Raw genomic sequence first — 16,045 nt, forward strand, 5'->3', positions numbered from 1 at the left:
GGTCCCATCAGTACTTGTTCGGTTTCCTAGCAACGATAAAGTTCGGTCTGTACAAGAAGCGCGTGACAATTGTGACGTTATTTAAGTACTGGAAAACGGCAAAACAGATCTACGAGCTGCTCAAACCGTTTTCTGTCAATGAACGATTCGTGTTCCGTACACTACAATAGTACAAAGAAACAACTGATATGGGCGATAGGCTCAAAAAAGGACGTCCGAGCCTGCACAATGTTATCTATGTTGTTCATGAACGCGTTCAACGCAATCCTAAATTAATTTTTGCGTACATCGATGTGTGAGTCATTTATTGACGCCCAGATTGAGGTGAATATATTTGGAACGATGCAAAAAACTCCTAGAATGGTTAAAAACGAGCATCAAACCCACCAGACTCCATCTCCGCAAATGACCCTCGGATTATTCACTTTGGGCCAAGTTGGAGGAGCATGGAAGTTCTCATTGAAATTACCAATCGTTAAGGAATTCTATCGAGAAGCTGCAGTGATTAACGATTGGCCTTAGCGTTTTCGACTCTGCATGAAGAAGAGATGGTTCAATAATTTTGCCAAGAAAGTTAAAACTACTGGATACTTTTATACCTTCAATAAAAGTTTCGGGTTTTATCTCGTTTAGTTCTTGAGTTATGAATTTTACAGGTATAGAACTGAATACTTTCGAATTTAAAATAAGAAGTGTGTTAAAAAAAAGTACCAGTTAAATAGTCATTATGAAAAGCATTTTTCCTGAAAAAAAATTGTGTGCATTCAATTTCATAATCGAATTTTTTTTCTTCACTCGAGTTCATATTTTGGGTTCACCTCCATGTGCCACAAAAGAAAAGTTCAAAAATTAGTTTTCTTGCAACGTCAAATCGTATCATCATGAAAAGCACTGTAGTATATTTATAGTTCTATGTGTTGCCAAAATTTCTGCTAGTGAATCAAACATCGAAGTTTTGCAAGGTGTCATTTGAAGGTTAGTGATTCCTGAAAATGAATCCATTTCAAATGACACAAAAACGCAACGGTTATAAAAATTACAGCATCGTACAACATAGCAACAGTGATTTTTGAAAGGCTGTAGATTCGTTTTGAATGAAAACCTGGAGATGAAATATGGATCATTTTCAAGTTCTCTACTATCGTTAAGAATCTTCTAGATATTCTAGATCTTTTTGTTTTGATGTGCATACTTGTTAGGTACAAAAATATCGGAGAAAAAATTATTTGTGTGTTATATCTGTGATATAACCGCAAGGTAGACGTAGGACTACCGTTGGCTCAGTAATCATTTGTTTGAATTTGCACCTGAAAAAATTCTCAATGAATGAATATATTTTTCTTCTTTTTTTAAATTTTGGAAGTTTGATGAACGTTCTTTTCATAAGTATGTGAGTGGGTAGGGATAAGTATTGAATTATAACAAATACTCATAGCCAAGAGTACCATTTGCACGTAATCCGTATCGAATTATTATACGTCGCTTTCCGCTTAAGAGTCCATTCAGACCGATAGCAAAATAAAAGCAACGATTTAAATTTGAAAAAATTGGAAAAATCAATTTTACAAAAATTGCCAAAAATAGTATTCTTGTTTTTATTTTAAATCCACTGTAATTATAAAAGTGAAAATATTTTAGCATGTACTTATGTCAGTAGGTAAATATGTATCCTCAATACCTCTGGAAATTTTTTCGTTCGCAACGTTCAGGCGTTTTTTACATTACATTTACACACATAGAAGCAACATTTGCAACTAGGACATATAACCTTTTATTTCCTGGTGTTAATTTAACGCAGTTGGAGCCGTTAGCCGTTCAGAAATCACCGAAAAATATCAGTGTTGCACCATGCCATGCTCCATGCTCCATGCTCGTTTTTTTGTCGATAGTACAATAAATTTGGAAACCAGAAACATTTTACATTTTACTGAATAATCAATTCATTTCCCAAGATTTATATTCCGCAATACGAACGACGAATGATACAAACGCTAAGTCTAATCCTAACCATGTTAATCTCAAGAATCTTTCTTAAATAGATAAATTCCAAATGTAGTTTCACTACATTTAAATCAAGCATTAATACGTTGAGCCCAAAAAAGTACCAAAAAGAAATAAAAACACTGGTCTAATAGCTTTCGACGAGGAACAAAACTACGAATTTTCACTAAAATCTGAAAACCAATATATTGGATTGGCCTGGAATGGTTGAATAGAAATATATAATAGAAAAAAAATGACATCACATATAGCGTGCTTAGCATCATGAAACGCCTAATGTCCAATTTCTAACATCAATACATCTAAAATATTAGATTGATAAACTATGGTCTGTGGGACCAGTCGGAATGAACAAACAGTTTAACGAAAGTATCGATAAAGTCGATTGAAACGAGTGCGATCATCATGCAAGTACTGCTTCAATAACCACACAACCAGAGATGCCAACCTTCCTGATTTTTCAGGATTTCCAGGCTTTTTAGCACGCTCCCTGATATCCTGACGAACACTCAATTTATCCTGATTTTTCCGAAATGATCCTGATTTTTCCTGATTTTTTGTACTCTTCACATTATTCGTAATAAATATACTGGTTTTCATGCCAAAGTTTTCTGTCATGATAGTTCTCCGGTTCGCACTTGTATAAGTCTTACATTAAGTAAAACTTTGTACTTAACTTTTTTTTACCTCTACCCTCAATCGTTTCGTGGCTTCCCAAAGCAGTGCTAGAAAATTTCAATATAAACGATCAAAAAGTTAGGCGAAACAGCATTTCCGCTTATGCGAGGATTTATACCATGCTTAATCATTCTTTTACATAACCGGTCTTTGCCCGAAGGAAGATATAGTCTGTTTCTGGTGGGATTTGGATTGGATTCTGTATTATGAGCTACTACCAAGCAACCTGTTTCTCCCATGTATGGCTCGCAGCAGTTTTCGACGAGGGAGCAAACATGTTCTGGGAGGATAGAATATTTAAGCTGTGTGAAAGATGACGAAAGATTGTGAAACAGAACTATGAATATAAAATTAAATTATAATGCTTTGATTGAAAATGATGTTTTTGTTTTCCCAAAAATCGACATCAACTTTTCGGACAACCCAATATGAGCTATCCTGATTTATCCTGATCTTTGTTTTCATTCTTTCTGATTTTTTTAATTTTTAGTTGGCAACAACAGACCGTTTGAGAGTAATTTTTCAAATCAATTATGAACTATCATCTACTCAAATTACTAACAATTGTTTAACTGTTAGACAAATTGTTTAACTACTTGTCAAACTACATGTGTTATAAATTTAACACTCGAAAAATCTGTACTTATTTGTACTTTCGGACAAAAATTTGTAATCTGTACAAAAAAAATCGGAAAAATCTTTACATTTCCAGATAAACCTGTACTTGTGGCAACGCTGAGTTTGTGGGTAGGCATTAGGGTGGCAAAAGATGTATTGGAAAAATTTCATCATCGAATTTCAAAAATCGACCATGAACATTTTGTTTATCAGCCCAAAAAATGATCTGTGCAAAGTTTCAGCTCGATCGGACATGATTTAGGGATGCCTCAAAGCGCTCAAAGTTTTGATTTTTTGATCCTCGAAAATCTTCCAAATGGGAAGTAAAGGATATTTGAAAAATATCTAAAAGGTCGATTTTCGGCCAAAAACATTTTTTTTGTGATAACACCAGATCTTGACGTTCCATGCATTTTTAAGTCATTTGGCAAATCATGTCCGATGGTGCTGAAACTTTGCACAGATCATTTTTTGGGCCAATAAACAAAATGTACATGGTCGAATTTTGAAATTTGACATGACCATTTTCGATGCCATAGTAGACATGCAGCCATTCCATGCCAAACCGTTATAGTGGTTTTCAGATTTCGTGAAAAATTGTAATTTTGTTCTTTAGCACAAAACATTAGACCCGTAATTTTTAATTTTTTCTTTAGGGTGACCCATTTCCATTTTAGGGTGGTTCGAAAAATCAATTATTTCCACTTTTTCCCAAGAAAGGCTTTGTTCGAAAATTCATAACTTTTGAACCACTGAACCTTTTCAGATGATCGACATATCAAATTGAAGCCAATGAGCCTATCCTAGCCTTTTTTAAAATATATTGAACCAGCAAAAAATTGATTTTGTTTTCTTAATTATTGATGGTGGTCGTTTTTTATTGTTTTCATGGTTTTGGACTAGGGGGCGCTATATGTTTTCTCATATTTTATCTTGAAAACTGAGGATTTTTACTTAACACATCTCGATATCAGAGATGCTATTTTGTTGATTATTTAAACCTTTTTTAAAACACTGAAAATATTTGTGCAAATCTGTGTTTTGTATTTTTTCCACATATTCACGTTGGAGAGCTTTAACCCTTCTCTTCGTTGGCCGAGGCATTTTGATTGAATGTAATACTTTTCCGTTTGCTATTTTTGACAGCAGAGGCAGCCGTGACAGTCTGCCGAGCTCTGCAATACATCAGTGTCGAAAAAATAACGATGCTTTCACCAATATAAACAAACCATTGCGGGAAACTGAATAGTGAAAATTTAACTTTCAGAGCACTAGCCCGAGTTTTCCGACGTTTTTCATTATACATTGCGACGGCAGATGAAAAATTAATGTCTTGAGAGTAATCGATTAGAGTTTGGTTGATATTATTTGATGGGAAGTGTGCGAAAACGATCATTTTCTACACACTGTTTCGCAAAATTATTAATATTTTTCGCATATCGGGCGAGGGGTGAGGGAGGAAGATGAAAGAAGTGAACGCCATTGTGACAGTCATTTGTGGCTTCGTTCCACCTTCAACTTAATGCCAAGTCTCAATATCCCAATAGTCATATAAATCATACAATAAGTTAGAGGGCAGAGGTGCTCTCGACAAAAAAAAATGTTTTTGCTTGAAACTAGACATTTTGAGGCCTGTGCCAATTTGTTTAGAAAGTTCAACCGTTTGGATGCGGGGGAGTGCGATATGCCAGTCTCAAACGGTTAATTAAATATTCTAAATATTCTGTAAAAACATCGAATATCGGTCAAGCGGTCTGATTTTCAAACAAAATGGTTGAAATTTACGTATTTCAAATACGAAAAATAGAACTTTCTAGATTTTAGATATATTATTTTAAACACTAAGCTTTTTATGAATAATTTAGTCAACTTAAAACTATTTTTGAATATTTCTTCTGAAACTAGACATTTGGAGCCCAGTATAGTATTCACTTAAATACCTTTCATCTGTTTGTTCATGAACGAAAATCAGTCCAGCGGTTCAGGAGTTAGGAATTTTCAAAAACTGGTACGATCGGCAAAATCGACAAAATCAACAAAAAAAAAAGTAGAATTTTCAGACTGCCCTAGTTCAGGATGGGTGCTCCACCTATAGGCGGAATAAAAAAGCAGGGATCTAAAATTATACGTAAATGTAAAAAAATTGTATAAAATTGGGGTATTTTTGTTGGGGTATCATTCTTAAAAAAAAATTATATGCAACAAAGAGTTTGATATCATAAATGCCGGTTCTCTCAAACTTTCAGTTGTATCAAAGGAAGGTGTCACAATTTTGACAATTCAATTTTATGGAGTTTCTTTCTGAATTTTTGTGGCATGATTTTTTTATTTTTTCAAAATAGCGATAAATATCAACTGGTACCTCATAAAAAAACGCATTAATCTGAAACTTAATCTGAATTTGAATTTTATTTTTGAATTTTATCTTAAATTTTAATCCGAAAATTCATTTCTCACTGCACGCTTAGGTGTTTCGTTCTTCAATTGCGTTAATTCGAAAGTCCGCGTAAAAACCGCGTTAATTCGAAAATCAGTGTAAAAAAAAACTCGTAAAAGACCGCGTGATTGATTGTCAAAATAATTTTCAAACCAGAACAAGTATTTGATACCATGGCGATGTTTTACACTCAAACGGAAAAGTCTTTTTGGTTTTTTTCTAGACATAGAAAAATTGTTACTAAAAAACATGTTTTCCCAATATATGCCCATTTAGAGATGTATGGATAACTTGTAGCCATGTTGCCTTCAGCCCTCAAAGCCATTTTCGAAATAAACGTTTTGAGAAAATTGTATTTCAGTTTGTTCGGAAAACATTGAAAACATGTGTAGAAATTCGATTCAGATTTTTTGTTGTTTTTTTAAATTCAGAATATTTCCCAAAAATCATTGATAGGACCTTTTCAGAAATAAAATGTAAAATTTCATCTTTAAAAAGGCATTTTTCAGTGTAACACTTCAAGAGCGATTCCATTTTCCATGAAAAATCATACAATTTGTTATAGGCTACTCATAGGAAATATTTTTATAGGAGATGCTGTTTTTGGGCTAGATTGAATTGTAAAAAAGCACAACAAAAACAAAAACGCGGCAGTCTAGACTAATTTTGGGAAAAAATGAGATTGTTCAGATAATATCTCCACGAAGTTTGAATGAATTCTGAGATGGTGCTGCTAACTACGAGACAAGTTGGTAATCCGTCATACGTAAATAGTAATTAAAGGGCTTCATTATTATTTTTTGAAAAAACTTTATGAGATCGCTCATTTGTCCACTTCAGCTTGACGTTACCCTTGATGATTAAAAGTGATTGAAATCAAATACCTGGGCGAGTTTCTGCGAAAATATATGTTACTGCGTATTATCGTTATGTATTTAAAGGTTGTTTGTTTCCTCCGTAGAATATAAATTATTTGATTGAATTTAATTGCTTGTTCTTCTAAGCTTGAGCTCCATTGTGGTAGTTTGTCATCCAACCTGTCAGAGACTTTTCTAGTGGAAACAAAACAAAATAACAACAATACGTCACATAACACCGAAAGAACTTTGATAATTAGGCAATATTGAAGTGAAAAACACACAAACAATTGAAGCTGCGAAACAATTGCATGGCGCATTTGAGTAAATCATTTCATAAAAATCATAAAGGGAGCGGGGGGACTGATGGTGCATCTAAACAGCTAGAGAACACGAACAGCAATAGAAACACACACATAAACCGAGAACAAATTTTTTTTAATTTCCATCGATAGAACGAGAAAATGCATTTCGAGAACGGAAGCATCGGCAAAAGCACAGAATGAAGCCAGATAAGCTCGAAATGAAATCGAATTTTTGATCGGACCTATTTTGTCAATTTTATTGTCACTCTGTTTCTTTTTGTAATCACCCTGCTTTGATTTTTCATGGCGCAGCAGCAATACTTCACTCTGTGTTAATTTAGCTTTCACTTCGAACGAAACTAAACCAAGGATGCTATTGTCGCGAAAACTTATTATTGCAGTTTCAAGCATCCGCTTTAGTTTGGACTTTAGTTAGGAATGAAGCAAAATGGATGTTGTTTGGTGTGATTTATTCTGTATGAGAGTATTACCTATGGTAGACTCGAGCTGTGAAGTGATGCGACGATGGCGAGCTGGGTGCCGTCGTTCCGGTGGTCAAAATGTTGGCTTGAGACTTTGCTGTCATCAGGGTCTGCGGAAGTCCTGTCGACGCCGTGGTCGGAGTGGTTGTACTCGATTTTCCGCTTTGTGGAAAATTATTATAAGACGAGCGATGCCGGAGCCATTCCAAATTTGCGGACGAAGATTTCCCGATCGGGTAGTTCCGAATGATGTTGTAAAAATTACTGTCCGACTGCCGGAATGGTGCCATCGGCTGTGACAACCGGAATTCCTCCGTGGGGGAACTTTTGCGGAAGTTGCGCTCAAATGGTGTCTTCAGTAGGTTGCCAGAGTCCACCACATCCTCGGCGAGTTTCCTGGCGATTCGTAGCTCCACCGGCGATTGTTCGTTCTCGTCCGGGCTGTTGCTTGAGGAAGAAAATCGCTTTCGCCCTATGTTTGGGGTGAGGAACGGATTGTGATCAACACGATCCGTGGCGCTAAGCGTGGGAATGGAATTCATCTTCGTCAGCGAAGGAGGCGTTTCGTCTTCTATGCCAATGTAGCGTGTGTAACCAACACCGATTTTCTTCTTATAGATCCCACTGTGGAAAGAGTTTCGCATTTGGAAAGGCTGGAAGCGATTTGTCGAATCAATTCCATTCCTGTGGAAGGCAGACTTCCTTTCCTCGCGTTCCGTAGGCTCCCTCGACGCAACATTCTCCTTCGATATTTGCTTTCTTCGTTGGACAATAATATCATCACAATCATCATTGAGATCCGTCAATGATTTCATTTTTGCGTTGCTGAATCGTTTGAACTCGAATTCCTTTTTCAGCTTGAGCAGATCGATCGGGGTCGCCCCGAATTCTCGCTCGTACGCAGACAGATTTCCCAACGATTTCATCCGGCTAAGATTCATCTGTTGACTCGGCGAGTCCAAATAGAAGCTTCCCTCGTCGGCCGTTTCGTCAAAGCTGAACATTTTGCTCTTCGTAATAGAAAGATTATTCATGCTTTTGATTTTGTTCAGCCTCGATAGCGGGATTTCCGACGTGGGCGTTCCGAACTCATCCAGTCCGGAGTCAGTCCTATCCTCGGTGGACATTCCCTCGTCCGACATGACGGTAACATCGGGGGTAACGAAAAGTTCGTCTCCCGAGTCCGAGTTGGGACTCTGTGGCATCTTAAGCTTCGAGAGCAATTGATGAGCAGTCGCAACCTTCGACGGGGTTCCTTCTGTGCAGTCACAGGCCCCGGCGGACACAGCCGGACCGACGACGCTGGTGGTTATGATTTTATTATTAACATGGACAAAACGCTTACCATTAACTACTGAGTGATAGCTAGAATTCGTCTGAGCGTTTTGGCTCTTTGTTTGCAATGACGGGCGCAACCTTTGGGGAGCGGGAAGAAAATAATAATAAGAGAAAAAAAAGTAGCAAACAATGTGATGAAGGAAAACGAAACTTCAAAAAAAAAACGCTGAAATAAAGCAAATTAGAATTTTATTTCATTTTGTTGAAGTGGGAAAAGCGGGAGAAGTTCTTTTTTGGGTTAGAGAACATTGAAGTTTGGGAGAGAAAGGAAATATATCCTGTCCAACCGTTGGCGCAAAAATACGTTCTTTTTGAGGTTTGCTATCAAGCATCTTTGGCAGCAAATTATTAAGAAGAACATTTTCGCATGCACATAAATAGGGTGAAAAAAAACCTCATCGTCCGCGACTAGTGCTAAATCTGTTAGCGTCGAGCATCGACAACGGCTGCTTTAAATCACATTTTTTCGGAAGAATCTGGTTCACATCGTGTGACACAATATAATGTGGTTTGCTCAAAATGGGAAGCGTTGTATGATGTAATCGCTTCGGTATGCTGGATGGAGAAACATCAGAGTATCTAATTATCTTTTCTCTGAAAGAGATTTCTGTCAACGCGAAAGATCGTGTATGCCCGAGTGAACATGTGGCTTTTTCGGTCGAGAACACTCAGTAACACCACCCCTTTTGGTTTGCATCTTATCCTAAGTGCTTTCCTCATAATTCATGATCCATAAACAGTTGCCTGAAAACTGTTCAATGTTTAATAAAAAAAAAACATCTCTGTATCATAATCATGCTATCAAACCAATCATTATGTGTGGTGATTTTGAACGGGATGCTGTGAATAATCTGTTCCGATATTTCCTCGCTCACAACCAATCTACAATCCTATCCATCCAACATGTCTGGCGACAAATTTATGGCTAAGAATGTACGAACACTTTTTTTAGGGGATAAGTGTAATACTACTTTGACATTGAGCTCAACAGTCAAATGTATAACTAGGGCAAACGCCTTACGTGTTCTTTAACTTTTCGAATAATACACAAAATGCAGAAGGATCATATATCCAAGCATTTGATATCATATTAAACCCAGGATTAAACAGCTTTCTACGGCAAGTACCAATTCACTAGACGTTACTTGTGAATACACGACATCTCAGCCACGGTGGGGCTTTTGCTGTTCCATAACAGGCATATTTTTAAGTTTGTATTACACACAGAATAAAAAATAGAGGGATACATTGCAACGTCGAGATTTTTGAGTGATTTTGGAAAGTTGTAACTTTGTGAAAAATCAACGAAGGCAGATTGCATTTTGAAGGTTCAAGTTTCTAGTCTTAGAATATTTTACACTCATATTTTATTCAGCTGTATGCAGATAAAAATAATGAGAACAGATAAAAATCGATTTCTTTCTATATTTTCAAATTTTTCTATATTTTGAAGACATTTTGTTTATGAATTAAATCAATAGTAAATCAAATTAACCTTTCTAGTCAACTTTTATTTGATTCCTACATACAAAATAATTTTTAGCACATTTTTTGACATCCTCATACATTACATTAACACGTTGAGCCCCGGAATAGGAACAGACGCGGGGCTCGACGTGTTAAATGAGCTTAAAAGAAACAAAAAATGTGCTACCATCCATACTGGTACATCATTTACAGACAAACCTGTTTTTGTGCGGTCACTTTTCGCGTGATTTCTCGTTTGTGTGACTCTTTTTGTGCGATTTTATTATGACATCGGGTCTTGAATCACACAAACTAATCGTACAAATAATAACAGTCACACAAATGAGAACTCGCACAAAAAGCAACCGCGCAAAAACAGGTTTTACTGTACTCAAGCGAGAGCTTGTATATAATATATATGGCAATATAAGAGCAATATGAGAAAGCAAAATAAGAAACACCATTTGGTGCATCACAGCGGCTAACGTCGTCTATATACGGCAGCCACGTTTTGGTCAACAGATACTGACGTGGCTTATACACGGCAGTCATTTATTTGCTTACGGCTGCTGATGCCTTCTAGATATGGCAATCACCTAACCGTTTTTAGCGGCAGCGGCAGAGTATGATACAGGTGCGCCGATGCAAAACGGTTAAAAGTTTTACGTTGTTTGCGCTCTCCTTTTTACCTTCAGCAACAAAAAGCTCTTTTTCGCATATACTTGCAAGATTCAATTTCATTTTATAATATGGTGTAATATTCTCGTGAATTGAAATAGCAGGTTAGGTGGATAGCGTGGTTGTGTGGAACAGCCTTTGAACTCAGCATTATTTGGGCTTTGAACTCAGCATGTTTGGGTTTTTGGGTGCAATTCCAAGCTGACATTCTGTCTAAGAGAATGAAAGGGTGGTTTTATTTGTGCATTTGACGCTTGAACTTTGATTGACTAAAATTCTACCCTTTCATTTTTGGTGATGAATATTTCAATATGTAATGATCGCACTGCAAATTGGAGGGTAATTTTAAGAATTTCAATGCATTCAGTGCAAGGTTCATTTGTTGTTTTGACGGAAAAAAAATATCAAAATATTCTACATCGGTTTTAAAAAAGTGCTAAAAGCAGTGTTTCGTTAAGTTTTATGAAATTCGTTGTAATATTCCGAACATTGTTGTAAGTACTAATGTTAGCAGGGAAGATTGTTAGCCTAGTGTATCCCCAAAACAATATGTTTAGTTCTTTTTTTAAGCCGATCAATCAATGTATTGAGTGAATTACAGGAACTTTTCATCGCAGATTGTAACAAAAGTACAAAGTGCTATGCATACTCTTAATGCATTTCATAAGTTTGTGGGTAAGAAATGTGTGGTAATGCTCTTGAATCAGTCAATATTTTCGATATTGCAAGGTGTTCTAGTTTTTTGTCGAGTATACGTTCAATATCGTATATATTTATTTGAAGCGGCGGAAGATACCCCTGGGTAATCGGAAGAATTATACTATCTTTGATATTTTGTGAATATTTGATTAACTGACATTGAATTGTTTCTCGTTACGCGTAGAACATTCTTCATTCTATCGTATATTTCAATACGCGGCGGCGGAAAATAGCCTTGGGCAACCTGCAAAAACAACTGGGTGAATAATTCTATCTTCAATATTTTGAAAACACGAATATTTGATAAAATTCAATTTGTGATTCGTCGTACCAAAAATTTTGAAAATAATTTTGTGGTTTTGTTCAAAATACGAGGCTCAAGTGAAGCACTGATTAGTGAATAATGCTGTGCTTATGCGAATTTCCCTGAATTGCAATTGAATATCTCCGGATTCAGTACGCTTTTGATTGATTATTAAATTCTAACAGTAAAAGTAATGTCCACGAGCGGTGAATTAGAAGAATGCTGTAATCTTAGGTAAAATGTTTTTAAACATAGCTCTTAGAATCCAGGGCTCGGAATAGTCGTATTCAATTGAGGATAGTCAGCAGACTATGAAGAAATTCCCCTTCGAATTCAATTGGAGATGGCTTTTGGCTTCTTCACGCAGTTTCTCCGTCATCATGACTCAAGAGTCAGTCGAGCGTCTAGTCGCTATCTTCTTTTACTATCTTATTTCTTTCTTACCCGTCAAATGGACTCAATGGCTTTTGAAGTCTCGTTACATTTTGAAGTGATTCCCTTCACAATGAATTCGTTTCTCTCTCTCATGTATCACGTATGCATGTATCGATGTTTGAGTTCAACGTGGTTTGACATACACTACAGTTGAGCTAGATATTTTTTGTATCGTACACGAAAACTACTCACACGTATAAAATAGCGTACAGTGTGTGTGCGTTGTTTTGAACGCAAGTCCATTTACTAATACTAACGCGAGCACATTTATAACATGCCTCATAACTGTCTACGTTCGTTGGTTTCAGTTCACGATGGGTAGACAATAAACCGTCCATTAATGGTGAAACTACTTTTTTTGCATCAGAAATCAAGTTTTCGTTTCCCTTTATATCGACGTGAAAATAAGATTATGTACGCGGGTAAAGACATTCGTGTCAGGGGAAGTAGAAGTGTGGATTGAAGTCAGTTGAATAAAGAGGCAGATTTGGATTCATTAGTCACGTCAATTAGAATAATCAATGACTAGAATAGTTCATCAGTCATCCTCGCTCTCAACGCTCGTCAATTCATGTTCTAGTCAAGTCAAATCATGTTGACGGCGGATGCCGAAGTAGTGCTAGTCAAAGCGAAGCGACTGAGAGGAGAGTCGATATTCATTTTTCATCTTCGAATATTTCGGGCCCTGGTCACACACTGCAAGCTGCTGTCAGTACTGTTTTGAATGCAATCGAACCATTTATCGACGAAATCATGAGATACCATAAACAGATCTTCGAAGGAAATAAATCATATGAAGCCCGATCTACATGAAAATATAAGCGAGCTTTTTGAAATTCGTTAAGATTTAACACGATGTTATTGCCAGAACTCAAACGAAAGTACTGTCAGGAGGACCCGTCTGCACCATTTGTGCCAACAAGCAATCAAATCGGAAGCTGGAGCGGCTGAAACGCTCGCCCGGAAGTTGTACAGCAAGGTTTCTACGAGGTACCAAGGTTGCTTACCCATAGACGACGGAAAGTACATGAAGACGAATTTTGGACAACTGCTCGGGCAAAAAACTTATGTCATCACGGTTCGAAGAGATATCCCTAGCAAATTTAAGTTTATTTTTTGCTAATAAATTAGGTATTAAATTTCTGATCTGATAAGTGATTTGCAGCAAGGGCAACAGTGGATTTCTAGTGGGTCGAAAATGTTCTTATTTTTTCATGCAATGAAAACAATTCCAAATTTTTATTTCAATAAAACTGTTCCGAGTCTCCAGATTTTAACTGATTTGTGTTATAAGTTGGAGATAGGACTGGGCGATCTAGAATCGATTCTTAGAATATCTAACTTTTCCTTTCCGATTTCCGATTTTTTTGGATCGATCAAAAACAAACTTTTTGTAGAATTGTTTTTCAGTATACATCGAGTTTAATCTCACCAAAGACCACCTAACAATTTTTTTTAGTTGTAATGTCAATATCTGTATCGCTTCTTCTACGATTTACTTCCGTACAAATGCTGACACACACAGATCTAGCAGCAGCTACTGAGGGGATGTACTATAACCAGTGTATCATATGATCACTGAACTAGATGTTGACATCAATTCCAGGTGAAAGGTTGGTTTTAAGAACTGATGCTAAAAACAAGAATCGGCTTCGACTAAATGAGAGACGTATGGCACGATTGGCTTTTATGGGATCGTTGTCAGCTGAATTCTGGGCAGATACCAGTGGTTGAATATCTAATAATCCTTTTTGAATAAATTTATTTTATAAAACGACTTCCCCTGACGGTACAAGTTGAATGCCCTGGAATTTTTTTTCTGGACTTCGATACTTTTTGTGGCCTTCATGCTGAGCAACAAAACAACTGCCTATGAATGTTTGAATAGTAATATGAAATTTGTATTTCCCACTTAAAAAAAAGACCACACTCATATAGAATAAACAGATAAATTGGAAAAAAGTTTTTTTTTAATTTTTCAAAGATCGATTCTTTAATCAGTAGACGAACCCTACGCCGTTGGGAAAATTTGAGCAGAAAAAATCGTTTCGACTAAGAAAATTCATTCAATTTATAATAATAAAATTGATAAGAATGAAGAATCATTTAATCATTCCCATTATTCTGTCATGAATGGATTCAAATCCTGGAAATGTTTTCTATTTATTCTACGGCTCCAATACTGGTCAGTGATTTACGCTGCTAATCCTAGATAGATTTTTTTCCATTAGTAAACTTTAGACTTCCCAGAATAATATATCCACAAGTATTGACTGTTCCAACGATTAGAGATCCTGGGAATGAATCTGTGTAAGGGAAAGTGTCGAATATAGTCTTAACATGGCTATTCATTCTAACGTTCGATTATTATATTTAACAAACAATACCACACTCTTCAGGATGATGAATTCAAGAAATTTGAACCTGAGTCAAATGCAATCGATATTCTATGTGCGAACGAAATCCATGTCGAAAAAACTCAAATCGTGAGGGTAGGCTTCCATCATAGCAATAACATTGCAAAATAAAATAATAATGAGTATCATAACATAGCGTCACGATAAGCGGCGCGCGAGTCTTCGCATTCATTGTACCCACACTTCTCATGTTCATGCTCTTCTCCATCTTGCAGAAATAAAATTAATTTCTGTTAACACACATTGCGAAATATATTATAGAGGAAGCAATGAAGAAAGGAAAAGAAAAGCAAATATTACGTCATAGACCACAGACGGGATTAGGCCACTCGAAGCACTACTCAGTCTATGGCAAGTCGAGGACGGGATGAATGACGTCCGAATCAGCTAGCTTTCATGCTATCAGCAATTGATAATTGACATTTTTCGTATGAGCATTCCGACACCCACACATACTGACGGAAGGAGGGGGATCACTTTTCGATGTGCCCTTGCTGCAATGGTGACGTGCAGACCCGTTGACGTAGTGTTTTGTTTTCATGAGTGTTATGAGTATCATGTTAGAAGTTTTGTGATAATTTGAAATGTTAGTATTGTTTTAGGGATTACTTCATCGTCCACTCACACTATACATTGATTTACATATTATTGTTTGCTTCGGTGTTATTATGTGGTGTATTGGAAATAATTTTATTTGTTAATAATCGGTTAATTATTAGAAATATCCCTTGTCAAGAAAAACATATATAAACACACACAGTCGATAGGTTAAGTAGATGTCAAATTGATCCATTGATTGCAAGTTAACATGTATGTAGTCAGTAAGTGAAAGGTTACATAGAAGAATGTAATAAACAGAAGGAAGTGGAAAAATTCAACATTTTCGGTTGAGTTCGATGAAGTAAGTCTTTCAACCTAGATAAAAATAATACTCATGGGAGATAGCATTAACTATCTTTACTAGTTCTAGCCTATTTCAGTTTTGACCTTTGTCACCTCTCGTGACACTTGGGGAAATTCAAACTAATCCAGACATTGGGAGCTTCCCAAAAATAGCAACACTTTTCATTCACAATCCCTATGAATTAAATGAGGAAGCCTACGACAAGCGTCAAACTGCTAGGGAAGCAATATTATTTATCGATTGATTCGGAAGCGTCATGGAGGCGCACCTCGCAACAATATACGTTACATATTCGCGTTAGAACAAAAACTATCGTTGCTCATATTTTCTAAAACTCAAGTGAAAAAAGTGGAGCCATAGTATGTATATTACGTGGAAAAATTTATGTAGAATAGAGAGAAAATCAACGAAAAACGAAATATCAA

General features: G+C 36.4%; 1 protein-coding gene across 6 annotated transcripts in view; it reads right to left on the bottom strand.

Annotated features, from left to right (window-relative positions):
- Positions 1-16,045, bottom strand: part of LOC129780633 (uncharacterized) — a 158,041-nt gene that overhangs the window by 19,303 nt on the left and 122,693 nt on the right. For 5 of the 6 annotated variants that reach the window (XM_055789121.1, XM_055789115.1, XM_055789120.1 and 2 more), the window contains exon 8: positions 7,388-8,794. In XM_055789121.1, coding sequence (XP_055645096.1) covers positions 7,388-8,794 — 1,407 coding nt within the window. The remainder of the gene's footprint in view (positions 1-7,387; positions 8,795-16,045) is intronic. The other variant, XM_055789119.1, reaches the window with a different exon arrangement.

The sequence above is a fragment of the Toxorhynchites rutilus genome, chromosome 3 (genome assembly GCF_029784135.1).
Source record: "Toxorhynchites rutilus septentrionalis strain SRP chromosome 3, ASM2978413v1, whole genome shotgun sequence".
NCBI lineage: Eukaryota > Metazoa > Arthropoda > Insecta > Diptera > Culicidae > Toxorhynchites > Toxorhynchites rutilus.